At 49.5% G+C, this 21684-nt stretch overlaps 1 protein-coding gene across 1 annotated transcript in view; it reads right to left on the bottom strand.

Moving 5' to 3' along the window:
- Positions 1-17: 17 nt before the first annotated feature.
- The window catches only part of LOC311366943 (uncharacterized protein), a 62781-nt gene continuing 41114 nt past the window's right edge, over positions 18-21684 (bottom strand). The window contains exons 11-17 of the mRNA XM_084485724.1: positions 16620-16663; positions 10315-10526; positions 9582-9652; positions 7953-8110; positions 5846-5990; positions 5149-5292; positions 18-4869 (exon numbers count right to left, since the gene is read on the bottom strand). Coding sequence (XP_084341850.1) covers positions 4525-4869; positions 5149-5292; positions 5846-5990; positions 7953-8110; positions 9582-9652; positions 10315-10526; positions 16620-16663 — 1119 coding nt within the window. The 3' untranslated portion in view covers positions 18-4524. The remainder of the gene's footprint in view (positions 4870-5148; positions 5293-5845; positions 5991-7952; positions 8111-9581; positions 9653-10314; positions 10527-16619; positions 16664-21684) is intronic.

Consider the following 21684-nt stretch of genomic DNA (forward strand, 5'->3'; position numbering starts at 1 on the left):
CTTTTATTTTAATCTTCTATGCCTCCAAAAATAAGAAGCAAAACAACATGTCCTTGGTGAGTTTTTAACAAGGCAGTGAAACATATAGCTCATGTATATCGCGTAAAATGACATTGCCCCACCTGCACCAGACTGAAAACACTGTAATAGTAAAGAGCCCTACATGTGAACGTCGTTTAATGAACCGTCTGTTCTACAAAACACATCATCAGCACACAACAGCGTTTGATGTAGCCATTTCCTTCATTCATATGGAGGAAAAGAAAATAAAGAACATGACCACGATATGCAGGACCTGAGTCCCCATTTTTCACAATTCTTTGAGTCCTCTTATATGTTGGAAGCAGACCACATCACAATGTCCCGTGCTTCATATATATATATATATATATACATGTATATATATATATATATTCATATAAATATGCATGTACATACACATTACATTCAGAAATGAAGGTGACTGCCGGGGGAGAGGGAGAAGAGAGGGAATAACCGCAGAGACTAGCAGCTGTCGTTTCCCAGGTATGATTCTGTAAAGACAATGCGATGGTGCTTATCTCTCGTGCCACGCATCACCACGGTAACCAGCCACCACCAGTGCCCCGGAGATTTAGTGGCAGGTGAGACGCCGAGTGAGTGAGAGTGTGTGTGTGTGTGTGTGTGTGTGTGTGTGTGTGTGTGTTCACGTGTGGGTGTGGAACACGATGAACACACCACATATCATACGAAATATTAACAACAATTTGGGCTGATGTACATGCAACTCACAGAACGAGAGATGGGACTATGGCATTGTCTGAACAACTTTGGCACATGATAACTTTCCTTGCTTCTCATTGCTTAACGCCGACAAAGCCCCCCTCCCCCTCCTTCACTATTAAAGAGGGACGACACAGAATGGAAACACCGGTATGATTCAAAAGATGTAACGACATGGCAGGGGACCGTCTGTGAATAGAGGAGAGTTGCTGCTCTATCCAAGCGGCCATCTTGTCATCATCATCCATCCTTCTTGTCAACACTTTTGTTTTAACCTAGGGACAAGGATGGCTGTGTTTAAGTTTTAACACTATGGTGGGACTTGATTGACCTTGGGTATAGAAAGAAAAGGAGTGCGATACGTTTTCACCCTTTCGATGGCCATAGTGTAAAACAAAACGAAAAATCAATAAATACACATTTGTAATATCAACAACATACACAATCCGTTTAAGGGAGTTCATCAGTAATGGAAACAATATAGAATAATCTTTATGAGGAGTAATGTCAGCCTCACTGATATAGCCGTACAAGTAAAACAAGGCTATAGTGTGGGAGAATATACAATAAAAGCGAAAGCGAGAGGCATGAACGAGTGCAAGGTCGTGACACGCGAAAGAGTCAAACAGGAGAGATTATAGGAACAGAAAAGCAGATCAAAATGTATATTCATAAACTCAAAAAATGCAATAGAATGACTTTGGGGGGCAAACACCATGCAAGAGTAAAGAATGGACCCTTACGCAATTGTCCTAAAAACTGTACAAAAGTTTACTGCAGGTATTCGTGGGTAACAACAATGGAATAGATACTGCTGGATGGTGGTTATAATTAGACACAGCGTGGTCATTGGCTAGCAGGTACTCAAGGTTAAATAAGCTGTTCATAGACAGCCAGCATGTACACAGCATGCATACAATGACCAAATATACCCTAGCTGGAGGTTAAAATAAAGCATTCACACACTCACGCAACGCAAGCACAAACGCACACACATCCACACAGTACTCTCCGCGGTCACTCCTTCAGGCACACATGCACACACGCACACACACACACACACACACACACACACACACACACACACACACACACACACACACACACACACACACACACACACACACACACACACAGACACGCACGCACGCACACAAAGACGCACCAAACTCATAGACACTGTTTGCAAAAAACGAATCGTGTTTCATAAACCTGCAATATCCATCCGTATGTGAGTGCTTATATGCATGTGCATTAACAGGGCATCATAGCAGGTGGTCGTCATGTCCCTAAATGTTATATAACCGTAGTCCACAACTCCCCCTGTTGGTGAGATGCTAACACTGCCGCCGTCCAAGGCGTCAATTTTCAAGCCTGAGTAGAGAATTTCATACAACAATCAACGGTAGTTAATCATAGAATATTACAGAACAGGTGACTTGTTGAAATCGAATATAATTGTGTTTCTGATCAACAAAAAAAAAGGAATATGACACACAACGAACATGCAGCTCACTGTTCAAACCAGTGGTTGTCTCTTCCCACCCCCATGCGATTGATTTTGTATCGTCTTCCTCTCTCATCACAAACTTTACACTACTTTCCAAGAATAGAATGACAACTGGACTTCCAATGCCATGTATAATGCCACACCTCATGCCTCAGTTCCTGTAAGAATTCGTTCCACAGTCGCAAAACTCATACTTAATCTAATGTATTTCTTTGTAACGTACACCGACATTCTTGTAACAAACATTGTGCTGCTGGCTTTGTTATCGACACGATTATCATCATGTAATACTTATTATAGACTTTCAGGGCGAGGAATGTCAGCTCTATGTGTACCTAATTCATATTCACAACAATGCGCAGAGTATATTGTAGATATACTTTCAGGTATTATACAATATAAGCGTATGGCAGATGGCCAAGTTAAATACAACATATCCTGTATGTTAACAATGAATATGGATAACATATTCCTTTATATACCCAATAACATAGTTCATCGTACACTTGACAATACATTGCACAGGTAGAGCGTATTGAACGTCAACAAACTGTAAAACACCATAAAACATACTGGGGGGGGAAAAAAAAAACAAGGAACATTCAGGGTCTGTCCGGTGGGTGTTGAGGGTGAACCAATCAAATCAGGGGGCTTAACATACACACAAACACACACACACACACACACACACACAGGCGCACACAAAGAAAGTGCACGTGGGACACAGCTCAACAACGCAATGATTTAACGGATCCACGAGGCTCTTAAACAACCAAAAATAATGTTTGCCGCTTTCCACCACATTGGCTTCGTAGAAAGAAATAAAGCAAAACCAAAAGAAGTCTGGATAGAATAAAAGCTTGCAGAGTCGCATATAGGCATGCAGATTCACCGGAGGAAACAATATTCAGCCGAGGAGAAGCAGGAGAGGGAGAAGAAGAACAAGTGGAGGATGATGAAGAAGAAGAAGAAAAACGGAGATGCGTACCACGGGACAAAAGCGTAAGCGACCGAACAAGAGGACATCTGTTAGTGGTGGAGCGGATAAAGATGGCGGCGCCCGTCTGGGGTGGAAACGCGTTAAGTATCGATTTGTGTGGTGTATTAATAGTATGGTAAAACGTCTCCCGGGCTCATCGGGGGGGCCGACCCCGCCGCTGTGGTTCGGCTGAGAGCGGCTCCTCGCTCCATGCCCCCCCCACCCTCCTCCCCCCCACTCCTCCCCCCCCCTCCCTCACCCCCCCCCCACATCTCCCCAGAGATAGGATGCAAACGCAGGCCTGATATGTGTTCTGATATGTGTTGTACACTGTGCAGATTCATCCTTGTGTTTTCTCCCCGCTCGCCCTCCCTCCCTCCCTCGCCCGGCAGCGCCAGCGGCCTTTACGGTGAGATACGTGGTGGTGGTGGGGGGGCAGGGGCGGGTGGGGGGGGGGGGGGCCGCGGTGGGGAAAGCTTCGGTGTCAGGTCTCTGGCGTGGAATGTGAACACAGCTGGAAGGGCTGAAACGGCGAGCCCGGTGGCCCGTTCCCCCCCCCCCCCCCCCCCCCCCCTCGGAAACCAGAAGTGGTGGTGGTTGGCGGTTGGCACTCAACCCAAACAACAATGCAATGTTTAAATGTGCACAAACACACATGTTTGGTCCCAAAATCAGAGGTTACGAGGTCACAGGAAACACAGCAGGTGGGAGTGGGCCGGTGAGCGAAGGTGCCTTGACAGAAGAAGAACTAAATAAACGGCGACGGGTGCCCAAACGTTAGGTCCTTGTCTCTGACTCCTTTGAACGGCACCCCGTGTCTGTCAGTGCGGCGCAGTGCCATACACTACCGCACCCTTTCATGAGCGACACCTCGTCCCCTTCTCCCCCACCCCGCCCGCCCCAGGGTTGTGTGTCCTCTCCGTTGTCCCTCTGCCTCCTGACTTCACAACCTCGCTGGTATTGGCCAGCCACCATACCAGTCACCGGGGCCCCGCAGCTCCCCCTGTTGGACGAGAAGATTAGATAGCGGGGGTAGTGGGCTTCGTGGGCGGGAGGTGGGTGGGAGGGGGTTGGTTAAGGGAGGGAGGAGTGGAGTGGACATCCCTCACTCCCATCCCTCCCTCCCCCCCCCACATCCCCCCTCCTTTTCCAAGCAGTCAAGTGCTTCCGGATCCCATGACCGGATCTTAAAGGGGATTTAAAAAAAAACACCCTTGCAGGAAGGCGGGCCTGCCGCTACCGGCGCACCCCCCATCCCACGCCCCGCCCAGCCTCACTTCTTCACCGCCTGCCGGTAGCTGTGCCTCTGGCCCTCCGCACGGGGCTTGGTGCTGCCGCCACCACCACCACCAGCGGCACCACCACCACCGCCACCGCCGCCACCACCGCCACCGCCACCATGGGCACTGCTGGCGCAGCTGGCCTTGCTGCTGTTGGCCGTGTCCCGGGCGCTGCTGCTGGCCTGACTGGCCAGGCTGCTGTCCTGCAGCGTGGGGCTGGACTGGGCCCGCTGCAGGGCTCCGTCCTCCAGGAGCTGGGCCTCAAACAGGGAGAGGTCCGCCTCGCCGCTGCGGATCTTGGAGCGCAACAGCATGACGTAGGTGCCGTACCGGGTCTTCTGCAGGCAGCAACCGGGATGGGGGGAGAAGGGAGAGGGGGGGGGGAGGGAGACGGGGGGAAAAGGGAGAGCGGGGGGAGAAGGGAGAGGGGGGAGGTGTTTGAAGGCGGTGACAAGGAAAATAACGAGGGGAAGAAAAAGGTATTGTTAGAAATATCAGCTCTTTGGTGTGACACTAATGACTTGACGCTCCGCCGACTTTCCAATTTATGTATACCCCCCCCGTCAGGCTGGCATAAGGGCCCCATCCCGGGCCGGGAGGGAGGGAGGGCGGCGTACCTCAAACTCCAAATACTCGTCCCGCTGCCGGTACTCGTCCAGGTCGCGACCTTTGACCTTGCGGTCGGGCGGGTAGGAGCGCAGCTCGGCAAGTTCCGTGGAGATGGAGCGGAAGCGGGTTTCGTGGGACTTCACCTGCTCCTCCTGCGGGGTGAGGGGGAGGGGGAGGGGGAGGGGGAGGGGGACGGGGGAAGGGGTCACTTGAAGCCATTCGTATGCCTTGTCTGTGTGATCCGGCTCCTTCTCCCGACGACCCGACGTTGAAGGAAAGCACTCTGGTCTCCATTCACTTCCTCCCTAGGGTCTCTAGCGCCTAATGATTGATAACGTACTGATGATGTACTCTAACGTTAAGCTCCAGGATCTCCAGTAGTAGGCTACTTTAGAAAACATGCGCTACTCAACGTGAGCTCTAAGGTATATGACGGCAAGGGCAATCATGTGTTATTTATTCATAGCATGTTAGCATTCTTATTAAAGGGGTCTCAGTCTCAGGTGGTTGTGGGCCTCAATTCTGATCAAGAAGCAATCTGTTTCCAAGGCGACGCTTCCTTCCTCTGGGGATAAACAGCGGGGGAGGACATTAGCGTACCTCGGGCCGTCGCGTAACAGAGGATATGATCGTACCCCGGACAGCTTCGCAACAGCGGATATTACGGTACCTCGGACTGCGTCGTAACAGAGGATATCGTCGTACCTCGGACTGCTTGGACATCGTCCCTGGCAGCAGTGGCCGACTGAACTTCTTCTGAGAGCCAATGGCTGCTGGGAAGGGAGGGGACGAAAACATGGCTGCCACTGCGTTGATGCGCGTGATCCAAGACTGCATCTGCTCTGCGTTCCTGCCATGGATAACAAGACAGACACACACACACACACACACACACACACACACACACAAAGTTTAAAAAAAAGCAGCCTGCATTCTTGCCATGTGAAAATAGGCCCATAGGTGGCTTGCAACATCAAAAAGATAATTATGGGAGAATGCAGCAGCAGACCAATTAGCGAGACCATAAGAGTAATCAGATGGAACGAGACGGCCTCGCTCCGAGTCCTCTACAGGAGGGAGGCCAGGAGCGGAACAAGGCAGAGAATGTGAGGGAATGAGTGTGTGTGTGTGTGTGCATCTTTTAGTGTGTTTGAGTAAATTAGGTGCTCTACTCTGTGTGTGTGTGTGTGTGTGTGTGTGTGTGTGTGAGTGTGTTTACGAGGTGATCTTGTATGAATGTATTTGAGAGAGAGAGAGCGAGAGAGAGAGAGAGAGAGAGAGAGAAAGAGAGAGAGAGAGAGTATGCGTTGGTGTGTGTGTGTGTGTGTGTGTGTGTGTGCGTGTGCGTGTGTGTAAGAGGAGCTGTAGTGAGAGTAACTGGGACATTTGGAGCTGCAACTGGAGCAGAGCGCCTGTCTCCTCCTGGGATCTGTCACATGTGGCCGCTCATGTGCCACTTCCTGGTTCCTGGCTGGCGTGCCCACCTCTGCCCCTCTCGCTCTCCCCGACTGTAGACCTTTACATTAAATGTGAGGTGGGGCTCAAGCGCAATAACGCGCACCATCACCATTTACTGCCACAGAGTAACTACAGACCTGCAATGCAATGCACATGAGGAATATAACGTATCTACACTGAATATATATATACGTATGTAATAATAGTTGTGTACCAATATATGGGTCACAATTTGATATTGATAGGTTGATCATATTTGGCCTTGTAGAATTAGAAGAATTTGAAGAATTACTCCTCACCGCACAGAATCTAAAACTCGGGGTAGTAGGATAGGTCGTGTCATGCCCTGATGTTATAGAGATATATTGCCTCTCACACACACACACACACACACACACGTACAGATATACACACACATTACACTAAGACTCAAATACCATCAAACTAAATATCTACAATCAGCTTAGCTCTGATTGGCCAACTGCTCAGTTCTGATTGGCTGGCAGAAGAGGGGGAGGGGAGTCTGTACTAGCGGTCATAGATAAACAGTCTGAAGAATGACCTTGCGATGGCAGGACGAAGAGAGTGTTCGTCTAACGGGCAATTTTTGAGAAGCTGCAGGATTTAGCAATCTAGCTTTAGATGTGATAAGGGGCTTGAAAGGACAAGGTTTAACGCCGTTTCTCTTATAAGCAGACCTCCCCGGTAGAAGACACCGCTCTCTTGCTCCCCAATACACTTTCCTTCGTGTAATTCTGCCTGGTTGCCGCTTATGAGACATAAGGATAGAAAACGCAGCAATAACCTGCCTGTGCCCTTTAAAGCTCTACCGCCGTCGGTGTGCTGCTAAATGCTAACCCCAAACGTGAACGTTCATCCATTTGCTAGATCACTTGTGGTTGTGCACAAGTGTTTAGGCTAGTGTTTGCGTGCATGAGTGTGCATGCTAGTGTTTGCATGCAGGTGTGTGTCTCCGCGGGCGTCTGCGTGTTGGGTTTAGTATGAGGAATCTGTCGCAGGTTCTTTTTGCCAGCAGCGTGTCAGCGAGTTTTGTAATGGATTGTCCGGACAAAGAAATCAATTCAGTGTTTTCATTATCCTCTGTGCAATTTACCCCGTACAAAAAAACAGGGTAAAACTACCCTGTAAATACCACAAAGGTATAATGTTGGCAATTTGTGTGTGTGCGTATGTGCATGTGTATGTGTGTGTCTGTGTGTAGGTGTATTAGTATTTGAATGTGTATGTGTATGTGTGGCTGCGTGTTTGTTCATGTGTACTGTATGTGTATGTTCCTGTGTATGTGCATGTCTGCGTGTATGCATACGTGTACGTGCGTGTGTGCGTGACTCACGGGGCCTGGAAGAGGTACACCCTCCAGTCGGCCGTGCGCAGGTAGAAGACGTTGGGCCTCTTGCTGTAGTCCGCCGCCTTCATGGCCAGGGAGTGGTGGATGGACACGGCGTTCTTCAGGTCCTCTTCCGAGAGCTGCTTATCTGGCCGGTACTCTCCCTTCAGGATGCACGGACACACAGACACAGACACAGACACACACACAGACACACACACACACACACACAGTCAGGAAACGCTGAAGCCATGAACGCACAGCCGACAGACGCAGAATACTGTTTTAGAATTCCTGCTTCCGAATCACACTCGACCCGTATATGAAGCAAGGAAGGTTGGTTCCTCTGCTGTGTGGATTTGAGTCTTTGCCTGAGGGTTCTTTGAAAGGTTCTGCAATAGTGGAGAGAATGTCTTCCATCGCTCGTATTTTCCAATCTTCCTTTACCAGCTTCACCAACGAGTAAAGGAGGTTAAACTACCTTTAGCTGAATAACGATTCGTTGAACGAGGCCCATTGAGAGGCATTGAGGAAGCATTACTGTATCACATGGTAACACCTGCTGTCCAATGGCTACCCTCCAGTTATCATCTGCAGCGTCGGCAGCCTTCCAGAATCACCTATTCCTTATCCGGGATGCGTTTCTTTTTAGCCTCATTTTGACGAGCCTCTGGAGCGGAGCCAGTGAATCCTGGGCTGGACAAAGTAAGCCGTTTTGTTTTTGTCATGCCGCAGTTGATTTGGACAGTGTGACAGTAGCCTGAGAAGCTGGCAAGGTCCAGAGCTTTCTAAAGCCAGGATCTGGCGCCCCATATGGTAGCCCCAGCCACCTGCCAAAGACCGGCTGGCTGGCCCCGACACACTCAAGTCTGTTGTAATGTATGTGTGTTCAGGGAAATGGAGGCCAGCAGGCCACCTCCATTCAAACCACCTCTGAGTAACTGGAGGGCGTGCGTGTGTGTGTGTGTGTGTGTGTGTGTGTGTGTGTGTGTGTGTGATGCTACCACCTCACCAAAATACATTTGTATCATTTTGTAGCATTTTGCATTTAATAATCGTAATAGTTTTTTTATAGAAACAATCTTAGGAATTAAAAACTGCTGCGAGAATGTAGCCAGCTATATTTTCCAATATCCATAAAATAAAATAATACATGCATACATCTGTTAAAGGGGAAGTGGTTAAGAATTGAGAGTAAAAATGACAGTGTACTTTGTTAGAAATGCCAATGCCATCCGTCAGCTATTAGTGAAGGAAATGGTCTATGAAATATCTGCCTTGGGTGATTGCACGCCTGCCACTGAACGCCAGCATTTAGTTTTCAGACTGGTCCTGGTTAATTTCTGACCAATCGGGACACCTCTTCCCTGATTGGTTTGTGGAACCCATCGTGCCTGTCAATCACAAGTGTGTGAATGCAACAGTCCTCAATGGTAGATAAACAGGGAGGGAGGGGTTGCCTTGTTTGTGTTGTTGGTATTCAAACGTAGTTATCTTCTGCTCCCCCCTCTTTAAAACTCTCAAATCGTAACTACGACAGCTTTCACTCACACAATTTCTTGGCGCAATAAGTGTATTTTTTTCAAAACGTACTGCAGTGTGTGACATAGAGCAGGTTGATCATGAGGGACGTACCTTCTGTAAGTAGAGTATGAGTCCCTTCAGGATGGCGTAGAACGTCTTCCACCCTCTCTTCCCCCTCGGAGCTGTGAATGGATCAATCAGGTGTATGTTACATTGAGTGTTATGTTGCGTTGCATTGACATATTTGCATTACGGTAGTTGTGTGTTTATTATATAGGTAGTTTATTATTCTAATAGATGTTTTATACCAAAGACCACACTTTGTGTTCATTTGCAATTCTCTTCCACTGTGAAATCTACTATGTGTGCTTAATTTCTACTGTGGTGCGTTGTTTACGCGTGGCTTGTGGCATAACCACATTCCTTATAGACACGTAAGCACTACAGTACACACAGTACAGGACATACTGGGCACTGCCGTGAGAGTGTTTACACAGCCTACATATGCATATGATCATATCATTGGACGTGTGTGTGTGTGTGATGAGGTCCATCCATTTGAATGATACAGTAACATCACGGTCTACATTCCACACTTTGAATGTCGACAACTGACGTTCAACATATCAACAAACACAATGATAAGAAGAAATAAAAAAGATCTATCTTTTAAGAATAATATAACTAATACTATAACATTGTCTTTTGCTCCAAATTGTCCTACAACATCATGTGTGTCATCATTAGCGCGACCTTCTCCTTGAGCGGGATTGGTGAACGGAGAATCAGAGCACGGGGGCAAAGAGGGCCCAGAGAACAACAGTGCTACTTATAAAGGTCCTACTTCTCTTGCCGTCCGAGTCGGCGTGCACCTTGCGCACCAGGAAGCCGTTCTTGTAGAGCAGCGCCCCGGTGGAGGCGGCGGCCGAGGCGTGCTGCGCCTCCTCCGACAGGGGCTTCCCGCTGCTGCCCACGCGCTTCACCGAGGTGGAGGCGGTGGAGTCGCAGAGGCTGTCCCCCAGCTCCGAGAACGACTTGCGCAGCTCCTCCTCGTCGCTGCGAGGCAGAGAGAGAGAGAGCGGAGCGGGAGGGAGACGGGTTAGCGGTCGTTGTCACCGCCATCGCCACCACCTTCACCACTACCACCACCACCACCACCCACACCAACAACAGCAGCACCATCATCCCTACCAGCACCATTATCATCACCACCACCACCATCTTCATCATCAACCTCACCACCACCATCATCATCATCACCACCAGCACCATCATCATCACTACCTCCACCATCACCATCATCACCACCACCATCTTCATCATCAACCTCACCACCACCATCACCACCACCCTCATCACCACCACCTTCGTCCCCACCAGCACCACTACCACCATCCTGACCATCATTAAAACCAGTACCGTCATCATCACTACCACTACCACCACCAATTTCAACCAGCACCATCACCACCACCACCATCAGAACCAGCACCATCATCATAACTACCAGCCATGTCACCATCACCACCACCACCACGGCCACCACCCTCACCATCACTACCACCACCACCAACGTCACAGCCAGCACCATCATCACCACCACCACCACCACCACCAAGGCCCCCACCATCATCATTATCGCTGTCATCCAGCCTGCTCCTCTGCCTCTCCCCACCGTGTCCTTGAGCCAGCCACACAACAGCCAAGGACGAGCCATGTAAAGCAGAGACAGCTCAGTTTTACAGGAGAGGAAGGGGGGGGGTTACGTACTGTTGAATCACTCCCTGCGTAGCGCTAACGCTGCCGTGCTGGCGCGCCTCCCGAACAAGGCGTTCTACAAAGCTCAACTTCTGTTGCTATACCCCCGCCACCAGGGAGTCGACCCAGCTACGTCTTCAAAAGCATGACTTGAGTGTTTCTGTCTCTGCCCCCCCCCCCCCCTCTCCGCTAACACTCTCTTCCCCTCTCAGTCTGTGGCGTCTTTGTGTTTCTCCGTCTCGTATCCTGCCTGGGAAGGGACCACTCCTCCTCGATCGAAACTGCGCGCCCCCCCCCCCACAGGAGCCCGCCGTCCATCCTGTGGCCGAGGTGAGAAACCGGGGGCCCGCTGAACCCCCCGGGGGCCACCAACACCTCCTCAGAAATACACTTCAGACGGCTCTCTCTCTCTCTCTTGCTCTCTCTCGCTCTCTCACTCTCTCTCCTCCCTCCCCCCTCCCATCCCTGTTTGTCTTAACACACGCACTTAAAGTTAGGATAGGTTATTTGCAGGGACAAGCCATGGTAAGCTCGATCTTTGAAAGTGAACTGAACTGAAGTCAACTGAATAAAACCCCACCCCACCCCTCCCTTCAGGCCTCCATCGAAGCCAAGCCATCAAAACCAGTGACCAGCTTGCTAGCTTTGGCTGTAATTCGGGCTAGCCATTGGGAAGACTCCGGTCATACAAAATGAGTGCACGTGTATGCAGAGTGCACGCAGGTAGTGGGGTGGGTGGGGATGTCGACAAAATATGCCCAAAGGAAATTGTATACTAAAATGCCAACCGTACATTTGCATTTAGCAGACGCTTTTGTTTTATCCAAAACGACTTATCCACACGTTCACGGCGGGGGTCAACCAATCAAGGCGACGGCCAGATCGTTGGCTTAGAGGCCTTTCTCAGGGACACCTCGACACTCTGCGAGGAGGAGCCGGGGATCGAACTAGCCTTCCGGTCACAAGTCAACCCGCTCTCCCTCCTGAGATAAGCCGTCCCCCTTCTTTAAGATATTAGAAAGAAAATGAATGCCTTGATAAAAGCCGGGATTTCACCTTCCGCAGCAAAGGTATGCACATTGATAAGGCACATGCATCACACGTGTGCGTTTTAATAACGTTTTTGAACCATTTTCGACAGTAAACGGCGTTTGTGTGAATCTCTCATTAGAGGACTTCAGGAGCGATACTGGAGGATTCTGCTGAGGGACACCTGTTCCCTAAGAAATCTCAGCGTTCCGGTTGACTAATGGCACACTCACTGATTGTGTGTGTGTGTGTGTGTGTGTGTGTGTGTGTATCTGTTGGTTGCCGTCTGTCACTTGCTGTGTATTTATGTGTGTGCGTGCGTACGTGGTGCATGCTCTCTCTTCACAAAAATATTCATGCGGTAGGACCACAATCTAAAATTGCATACAGATAGAGCATACACAGATAACTCCTGCTAGACACTCATCGCCTGCTCCATCTTCTATTATACAGATGCTATAAGTGGGAGTTGCTGCTACACCTGACCTCTGTACATCAGTGCAGCGTGGTAAGTCAACCATTTTCATGTGTTACCTCATCAGGCGTTAGCCATGTAAAAGTTCAGCCCGAAAATAGCAAACAGAGGGATGCTGCTGACACCGTCCCTCCCACCACCCACCACCTCCACCACCACAGTGCTATGAGTTAGCCACAGTACATAACTACTGTTAACATCATAACAACAACAACATAACTAACATCAACCACACACACACACACACACACACACACACACACAGAAAGATGCAGTCAGAGAAGAGGAGAGGAAAGAGAGGGAGAGAGAAGCAGTCAGAGAAAGAGGAGCGGAGAGGAGAGGAGAGGAGAGAGGGAGAGGGAGAGAAGCAGAGAGGAGAGGAGGGGAGAGAAGAGAGAGAAGCAGAGGAGAGAAGAGAGAGGAGCAGTCAGAGAAAGAGAGTAGCAGAGAGGAGTGGAGAGAAGAGAGATATAAACAGAGAGAGAGCCAGAGAGGGAGAGAGAGAGAAACGGAGCCAGTGAGCATCTGAGCATGTGCACAGCCCTAGCCTGTTGCCTGGTAACTGCCAGGCTGCCTGGTACCCAATCTGCATGGACAAAGTAGAGAAGGCGCTAGAGCAGGGGGGGATGGATGGGAGAGAGGCAGAGACGGATGGAGAGCGGGAAACGGAGAGAGAGAGGAGATGAGCGAGAGAAAACAAAGGCAGACAATGGAAACAAACAGGATCAGTCTTGGCTGGCCAGAGACATGTGAGCAAGACGGTCTATAGCAGAGGGGGGGAAGGAGGAAACAAAGGACCATTCAACGGGAAGATAAGAGAGAGGGACAATGATCAAAGTTAATTGAGAGCCCGAACGTAGGAGAGAAGAGCAGAGACAAGGGGAGTAGAAGAGGAAAGTAGTGTAGAAAGGAGAGACAAGGAGACAAGAAGGGAGGATGAGAGAGGCAAGGGGGGGAGAGGAAGAGCAGGGAAAGGATAGGAGAGGGGGGGGCGAGGAGAGGAGGAGAAGCAAGGTAATGAGAGGCACAGAGAGGAGAAGTGCGGCAGGAGAGGAGAGGAGAAGCAGGGAATGGATAGGAGAGGAGTGGCGAGGAGAGGAGAGGAGTAGAAGCAAGGTAATGAGAGGCAAAGAGAGGAGAAGTGAGGCAGGAGAGGAGAGGCAGGGATAGGATAGGAGCGGTTTGGAAGCAGGGGCATATCAGCCACGAGCTGAGTGGGAGGGGTGGCTGGGTAGCCGACTAGTGGGGGCGTGGGGGTGGCCTGTGTGCTCATGTCGCTGCGCTGCTAGCCAGCTAATTGAGACACGAACGCTTAAGCTCACCTGTGTCTGGCACATGGAAGAACGGCCACAAACAGATAAACACATCACACAGGAACTCATGTGAAAGAGGGCACCTATCTGCATGGCTTTCATCCGTCATTTGTTTTGCACATTCTATTCAGTCCTTCCATTTATGATAACAAAAGCATTTTATAGCCAACCACAATTAACATTATTTATTTTCTATTTTGATTGTTTGCCCAATAATGGATTACAGTTTTGGTCTAGAAGGTTCACTGTGGACGGGACAGTAACATCTAACAACAGCGCCGTAAACCGCTTCTATAAAAAAATGATATACTATATATATTTAAAAAAAAAGAGTCCATAGAGACGTCACATAAAAAATCTAAAACTACAGCCATTTTCATCCCCCCCCCCAAAAAAACAAGCACAACAAAGGTTCTGCTGTCCAAGGTGAGGGGAGATGGCCACAGACAATGGCAAGGCAAGGCTGCTCAGAGCCGCCGAGGCAGGACGAGAGAGGGATTAGCAGAATAAAAGAGAATAATGGACCAGCTGGGCCCGGGTCCGCCTGGCCATCCTCATCCCCATCCCCTTGCTCACTCTCGCTCTCTCTTTTTAGGGGTTTTTAGAGCACTCATTATCCTTCTCTGTGCTCCTTCATGACCATCAGACCATTCTATCACTTAGCTCTCTCTCTCTCTCTCTCTCTCTCTCTCTCTCTCTCTCTCTCTCTCTCTCTCTCTCTCTCTCTCTCTCTCTCTCTCTCTCTCTCTCTCTCTCTCTCTCTCTCTCTCTCTCTCTCTCTCTCATATGAACAGAGGGGAGCAACAGGCTAACCAAGCGCCTCTCCACCCCCACTTGTGTATTATATTGTCCACACAGACTGTACACACACATACACACACACAAAGATATTTGCTCACACACACACACACACACACACACACACGTGTGCGTGTGCACGGTGATCTATGATTGCAGAGCATGTGGGTGCATCCATCTCCAGCGCTGAGTGGCCACGTGCGTCTGCCTCTGTGGGGGTGTGAAGTAACGCCACTGTTTCTCTCTTTCTTTCTCTCACACACACACACACACACACACACACTCAAACACACACTCACTCACACAATAATGATAGCATTCATATAACATCCATACGGGGTTAGTAAAATGCAGCTGTTAAAATAAATAAATAATATATATCTAATGTATATATGTATATATATATATATACACAAACATCCCAAAATCGTACTCTGTACTCTGTGTGTGTGTGTGTGTTCCTCAGTTTCCTTGGAGATGCGTGGAGATAGATGCTGTGCCATCCCTCCCATCCACCCCCTCCTCCCCTCCCCCGGATGGATCTCCTCCTCCTCCTCCTCCTGGATCTGCTCCTCTGACCGGTTATTTTCGCCGTCTACTCTCCCGCAGCATTGCTGCTATTTTTGCGAGTGTAGTGGGAGGACGCGGTCACGTCGTCATACAGGAGCCCTTTAAGCGGGCCTGGTTCACTCCTTCTTCTCTCCGCACCTCCCCTCTCCTCCCTCTCTTGTTTTACCTTCTGTCAAGGTGTGTCTGCTAGTGTGCCTGTATGTAGTGCGTGCAGACATTCAGGCATTTGTGTGTACAGGTGTAGTGTGCGTTATGTGTGTGCCAGAGTGTGTCGGGTGTGTGTGTGCCAGAGTGTGTCGGGTGTGTGTGTGCCAGAGTGTGTCGGGGTGTGTGTGTGTGTGTGTGTGTGTGTGTGTAACCAACACGCGCGTATGTGTTTGCTCTTGCAAAGGAGATGTAGGGGAGGCGTGAGGAGAGTGCGATGCGGCAGCAACAGAGTCGTATCCATGGTGCCGTAGCTATGGCAACAAAGCCTGGAAAGCTAGTGACTTAATTGGCATCACAGCGGCACTTTGGAGCGCCTGTTCCAGAATAGCATCCCTTGACACAGTAATGTTTGCATCACAAGCCAGACAACGCCTATGTCATTAAAGTTAGGGTAGGCAATTTATTGTTAATATTGGTTTTTTTTTTTACATTTGGTGAAATTATTTTTACATCCCGGCAGCAATCAATAATCAAATGCTCTGACAAAAAAAATAAAGGTATCTGTGGCTGTCACAGGCTTGGAATAAGCCCATCGTTGCATCCATTGCATGCCTGTGCGCTAATTGCACATGACCGGAGTCTTCCACCAGGCCAGGCAGAACTATTGCTTAAGCTAGGGAGCTAGTCATGTGTTTTGCGGGAGTGGCTTCGGAGGGATTGTCTCCGTTGGCTACTTTCAAACTCTAGCTTGAGCTAGAGTTTGAAAGTAGCCAACTGAAAGTAGCCAAACTGCCTACCATTGCTTTAATAGGGCTGTTAATTAGCTAATCCATATACCTAATAGCACACTCTGCTAGCTATGATTCTGCAGAATCTCCACTCTTCATTGCGTGTGAGTGTGCAGTACGTGTATGTGTGAGTGTGAGAGTGAGAGAGTAAGAGAGAAAGGCCGAGAGACAGAGAGAGATTGAACGGTGAGATAAGCCAGATAGTGAAAAAGCCAGTGAGTGATTGGTAGGAGTTGGTAACAGAACAGTAGACACTAGGGAGAGTACTCACAGTGTCCACTGCAGCTTCTGATTCTTGATGGCATTGTAAAGGGCCTGTGGAAGCAAAGAACACCTGCAGTTAGACACTAAAACATTGCAAGCTGCACACATTCAACAGGGGGTACCCAGCTACCACACCCAGCTAGAACCAATGTGGCCACTAGGTGAATAAGTGCCATTGTGTGAACCCAAATGCCATTGTGGCACAAAAACCTCTTTGCTGGGGTTTCGCCATTCTCCATCCGTGCTTTAAAATGTACCTTGGACTGCATATGGGCCTTTATTACACGGCTTAGTAGAATACTCGATTTTGATTGGTCAATTATTTCTGGCAAGCAGACCTTTGCTATGGATGCTTTGTCCAACCCTAGGATCTAACCAACCATTATTTTTAGTGGGTGCAATAAAATAATTAAACATTTCTTTTAATAATTATATTGATTAACCCTAACCTGAGGGTTGTGCCCCCCCCCCCTCTGGTAAGCATCAGTGCTTGTTTATGTTCAATGCACTGTTCAATATCCCTTACTTATCACAGAGGGGTTATAGAAAGGGAATGGCAGCGAAATCAGGTGCTGCTCATTTAGTTAATACTAGGCATACCCACAGACATACTGTATATACACAGACGCTGCCGTGACTGCTGCGAGTCCTTCGGTTGCTGCGATTATGTCAAGTCGACCACCATATGCAAGGGAGAGGCAAGGACTGGCCTGTAAACAACATCCCAGCAATCCAAAGGCTAACGCAGGGTCTATATGTATATATATATATTTAGTATATGCTACACGTGAACCTCCTAAGATGGCACAATTTGATTGGTTTGCTATCTCGGGATATGAACTGCCTATACTGGGCTATTCCCCACTATTCACTTCGCCTTTACACCTCTGTCATGAAGGTTAATTCTCTCGTCAGTCCATCAGTCAGTTTGATACACAGTATGCAGACCCCACAGAACCATCAGACCAAAAGAAAGGATCCATAAACCAATAAAGAATGTATAATTGCTGTATCACACCATAACAATAAGTGGAAATTAAAACGAATTGGTGGGGGGGGGGAGGCAAGGTTGGCATTGCTGCACGTCTTTCGTCTATGGTTTCTTCTCAGGGAACCGCAGCAGACTTGGGGGACATGCGACACTGGAACGTAGCATTTGTAGTGGTAGCCAAGCCGTTTAGACATTTAAATCTCCCCCCCCCCACACACACACACACACACACACACTCATCCACCCTCAGAGGGACTATGGGATATTCTGCTGTATATGATACGGTCCACTCTGTCTACAAGTTCTACTAAAGGCTTAATTATGGTTCCACGTCGTCGACACAACGCAATGACCGCGCAGACGCTTCGACGCAGTCGTGACCCTGTTTTGGTTCTGCATCGGGTTTACTTTGGGTTCACGTTAGCGGTCCGCAAGGAAGTAATGGCTCCGTAAAACCCCCCTTGCGTTGTGTTGACGTGGAACCATAACTAAGCCTTAGAACTATAGAAGAAGGAGTGAGCAAGAGAGTGAGAGGGGGAGAGAGGGAAGGTGTGACCACCGCACACTGGTGCCTCGGTGACAGTAGGGGAGATTGAAAGGACACTTGCGGACAGTTCATTGCCACGCCATTCAGTGTCGACAAAAGCGCAGACTCACTCCCAGCACTTTCTCACCAGTGACGCTCCAGCCATCTGGGGAGCGAGAGAGAGAGGAGTCCTCTACTGATTGAGAATGGCTGGTGGACGAGTGACGGACGGGTTTTTGCCTATTTAAATGCCACAGTGTTAATGGGAACTGTTCAACATGTGATTACTTTGGGTTATGGTTGTTCGGTTGGATGAAATGTGATTTGAAACGGGAGGGGCTTTTCTTGCAGTGTGTCTAATCAGGCTAATTTGCTGAAGTTTTCCTTTGAAACTGGGCCCAGTGGTGCACTGTAGTCGGATTGCCAGAGCAAAAGGGAATATTCGCCGCCAATGATCGCTCCCTTTTGGTTTTAGTTCCCATAATGGTCTATCGGTGTGTGCTGTATAATCTGCCATCTCCAAGTGTGTTGTGAGCTCATGCTGGTGCACATAAATGTGAACAATAAGTTAAGACGTAGGCCTTGCTTCTCCTGCAGAGAGGGAGTGTGCTGGAAAGCAGCAGGGAGCCGCTTTGAAACCACCGCCCTTTATCTGTTACACAAATCTGGTCAGCAGCAACGTTTGAATTTGTAAGGCTTAAAAGGGTATCAATCTGCTGCTCCCCAAGAAGATAGTTCATTCATTCATAAAGAATTGGAACCAAAAAAAAAATTGAAAAAAAGGCAATGTCAATTTCTGCTCTTCCACAAACTCAAATTGACTAATTGAAGTGTTACATTTTAATTATTGAGCCGTTTGAAACCAGCCTGATTTGGAAAAACAGGTGTACAATTTACATTTACTATATCTGTGATCGTACACCCATAGGGTCAAATTTGTTAACATGCAAAACGTCACAGGATAGTTAATGCAAATGTAAACAGCATCCGTCAAAAGTGTCTTGAAACGACCCTAAAGAGCTCTGTCAATACGGAGTAATCTACTAAAGACCTGGGGGCCGGGGGGGGGGGGGGGGGGGGGTGCGGCTGATGTGAAGGCGAGGAAGGGGCTTGAATCAATCAGAGCTCCATACTGCGTTTCCTTCTGCTTCAGGGCCATACGAGACGCATGGTTGTTTGTCGCCCTTATCTACTCGCTTCATTAATGTCACTCGTGGCCCCCAAATGCCGCACCAGTACCCTGTGGCGACCCCATTACGTATACTGTACCAGAGCCCGGTGTGGACAACAAGGGCCTGCTGTCGGGCCACTCGCCTTCATCAACCTCTCCATTCATGCTGTGCCAAGAAATAAGTGTGCCTGTTCTCCTTAAATAGAGCAACCCAGCACAACAGGCGCAATAGTCCAGATTTAACACGTAAAAAAAAAAAAGAAACTGTTCACCCAATGCCCTTGTGTTTTTCACAGCCAAACATCTACCACAATCCAAACCACAGTCGGAACACAGACAAACGCATCAAGCAGAATCAGGCATTTCATTGATGATACATTGATCGGAGAAAAACTGGTGGTGAACACGATGGGATGGATTCATGCCGTGGCGTCGTCTGTGCTCCCTTTGTGAGAAAACATCAGAAGCCTACTGCAACGCAGGGGAGAAACATCCAGAGTTGATGTTCGCCCCTGCTACAGCGTACAGCGTCTATTGTTCTCGGACCAGCCCATGACAATGGTGTTTGGCGGTTGCTCTACATAATAACATACACTACCTTCTTTCTCTTGCGGGCCTGAGGGTGATTCTGTCCATCCTGGGCCTTTCCCAGGAGGTCTGGGAACACCAGGGGTTTGAGCGAGCGGGAGCGCGGCGTTCGGGGGTAGCGGAACGGGTCCATCATTCGGAAGTCTCGTCCGTAGCGCACGGAGCAGAGGGATCGTGAGCGCAGGCGCCCGGCGGAGTGCAGGCTGTTGACGCCGATCATTGTCAGAATGAATGAGGCGCGTGGGGGGGGGGGGGGGGGGGGGGGTGGGGGGGGCGAGAGCGCGCAGAGCGCTGACTCCGTCCCTCTCGGTCGCACTTCAGCCACTTATGCTCCCAGTGAAGAGTGCGAGGCGTGACTCAACGGTAACGCGATTAGAAACAAAACGAACACAAAGTGAGAAAAAGGGGGGGCTTTATTTAGGCTGGATTATTACGCCCGGTATAATCCCAGGTTGTGCCCGGTGCCCGGTGCTGAGGCACGGCGCCGGCTGGTTGACTGAGAGGACGGGGAGGCGGGGACTAACAGAAAGCAAGAGAGGACATGTCATCCGCCTGCCAGTCGGTGAACCCGGGTGGCGCGCTGACAGCCGGCGGGTAACTCCCAACGGCTTCGTCTCCCCACCCCACCCCCCGAAAAAGTCCCACTCAGCGGCTGGAGTGCAGCCGCAGACTGTCCACCTGGTTGTGAATAATTGAGCCGACGGCCATGTATTATAGATGGACGGGAGTGACAGTGACGCCGTCGGGGCGCAAAGGGGGCTGATGATCCGGGACAGGAGACGCGGGGATGACGGGTGGCTTTCTGCCACAGGTGACGGGGAACACAGCAGCGGGACCATCAATTGTCAGATTGTCAGGGAATAAAATCCAAACGTCGTCCTCACAGGGGGTGCAGAAAGTATGTAAGAAGGATGTGCCTCACAAAGCAGCCTTAACTTCCTTGGAGTAGCAGTGTAGACAGAGTAGGATACACTGCCGACTGCCTGCAAGCCCTATAAGGACGCCTTCCCCTTCAGCCTAGGCTTCAGGACCAGCTGACCCCCTTTTAGTGACAGCCGAGATGGAAGCGAACCTCTCCAGGCACAGGGATGGACGTCCAAACGTATATACACACAGGCGCACAGTCACAGAGTAACAGATGGCATGCAACACTTTTCCCAATGTGTCGGCCGAAACCAAGCACAAAACAGATGGGTGCAAAAGGTGAGGGAAACGGGGAGGTTAAATGACTGAGTGCCGCAAGCGTTGCCCGTACATACGAAGACACACAGTAAACCAGAACAATACAAACTACACACACACACACACACACAAACACACGGACAGAAACGGACGGAGATGGAAGCAACCAAGGAGGGACAAACACCGCCCACCCGCCTACTCCAGGAGGGGATCTCAAAGAGCGCTCTCAAATGCGTCACTACGGCGGAGACACCAAACTAAAATTATTTAGTAGTAGTGAGAGAAACATGGGTCGCCTGTAGTCAGCAGAGGAGCTGAGACACAACGGGAAACCAAATGAGGAGGAGCACGGCAGGAGGAGAAGCCGGCACGCGGCAAAAGGCAGCGAGGTCCCGCGTCCTCCACCACGCTGCCGGGGCTGTAAGATGGATACCAGTCTGTGTGTTCAAGTGACCGCGGCCGATTGTCACGGTGACATCGTTTTTTTGTTTTTTTTTCCTCCTCTCTTTTCCCCGCGGTCCACGGTGGGAAGAGTACGAGTCAAATCCACCTGCTCCCCTAGTTCAACGTCTGTGTTTACGGCTCCGTTGCCATGGGTTACTCCATCCTCCCCC

This window comes from Micromesistius poutassou, assembly GCF_964030765.1.
Source record: "Micromesistius poutassou genome assembly, chromosome: 21".
Lineage (NCBI taxonomy): Eukaryota > Metazoa > Chordata > Actinopteri > Gadiformes > Gadidae > Micromesistius > Micromesistius poutassou.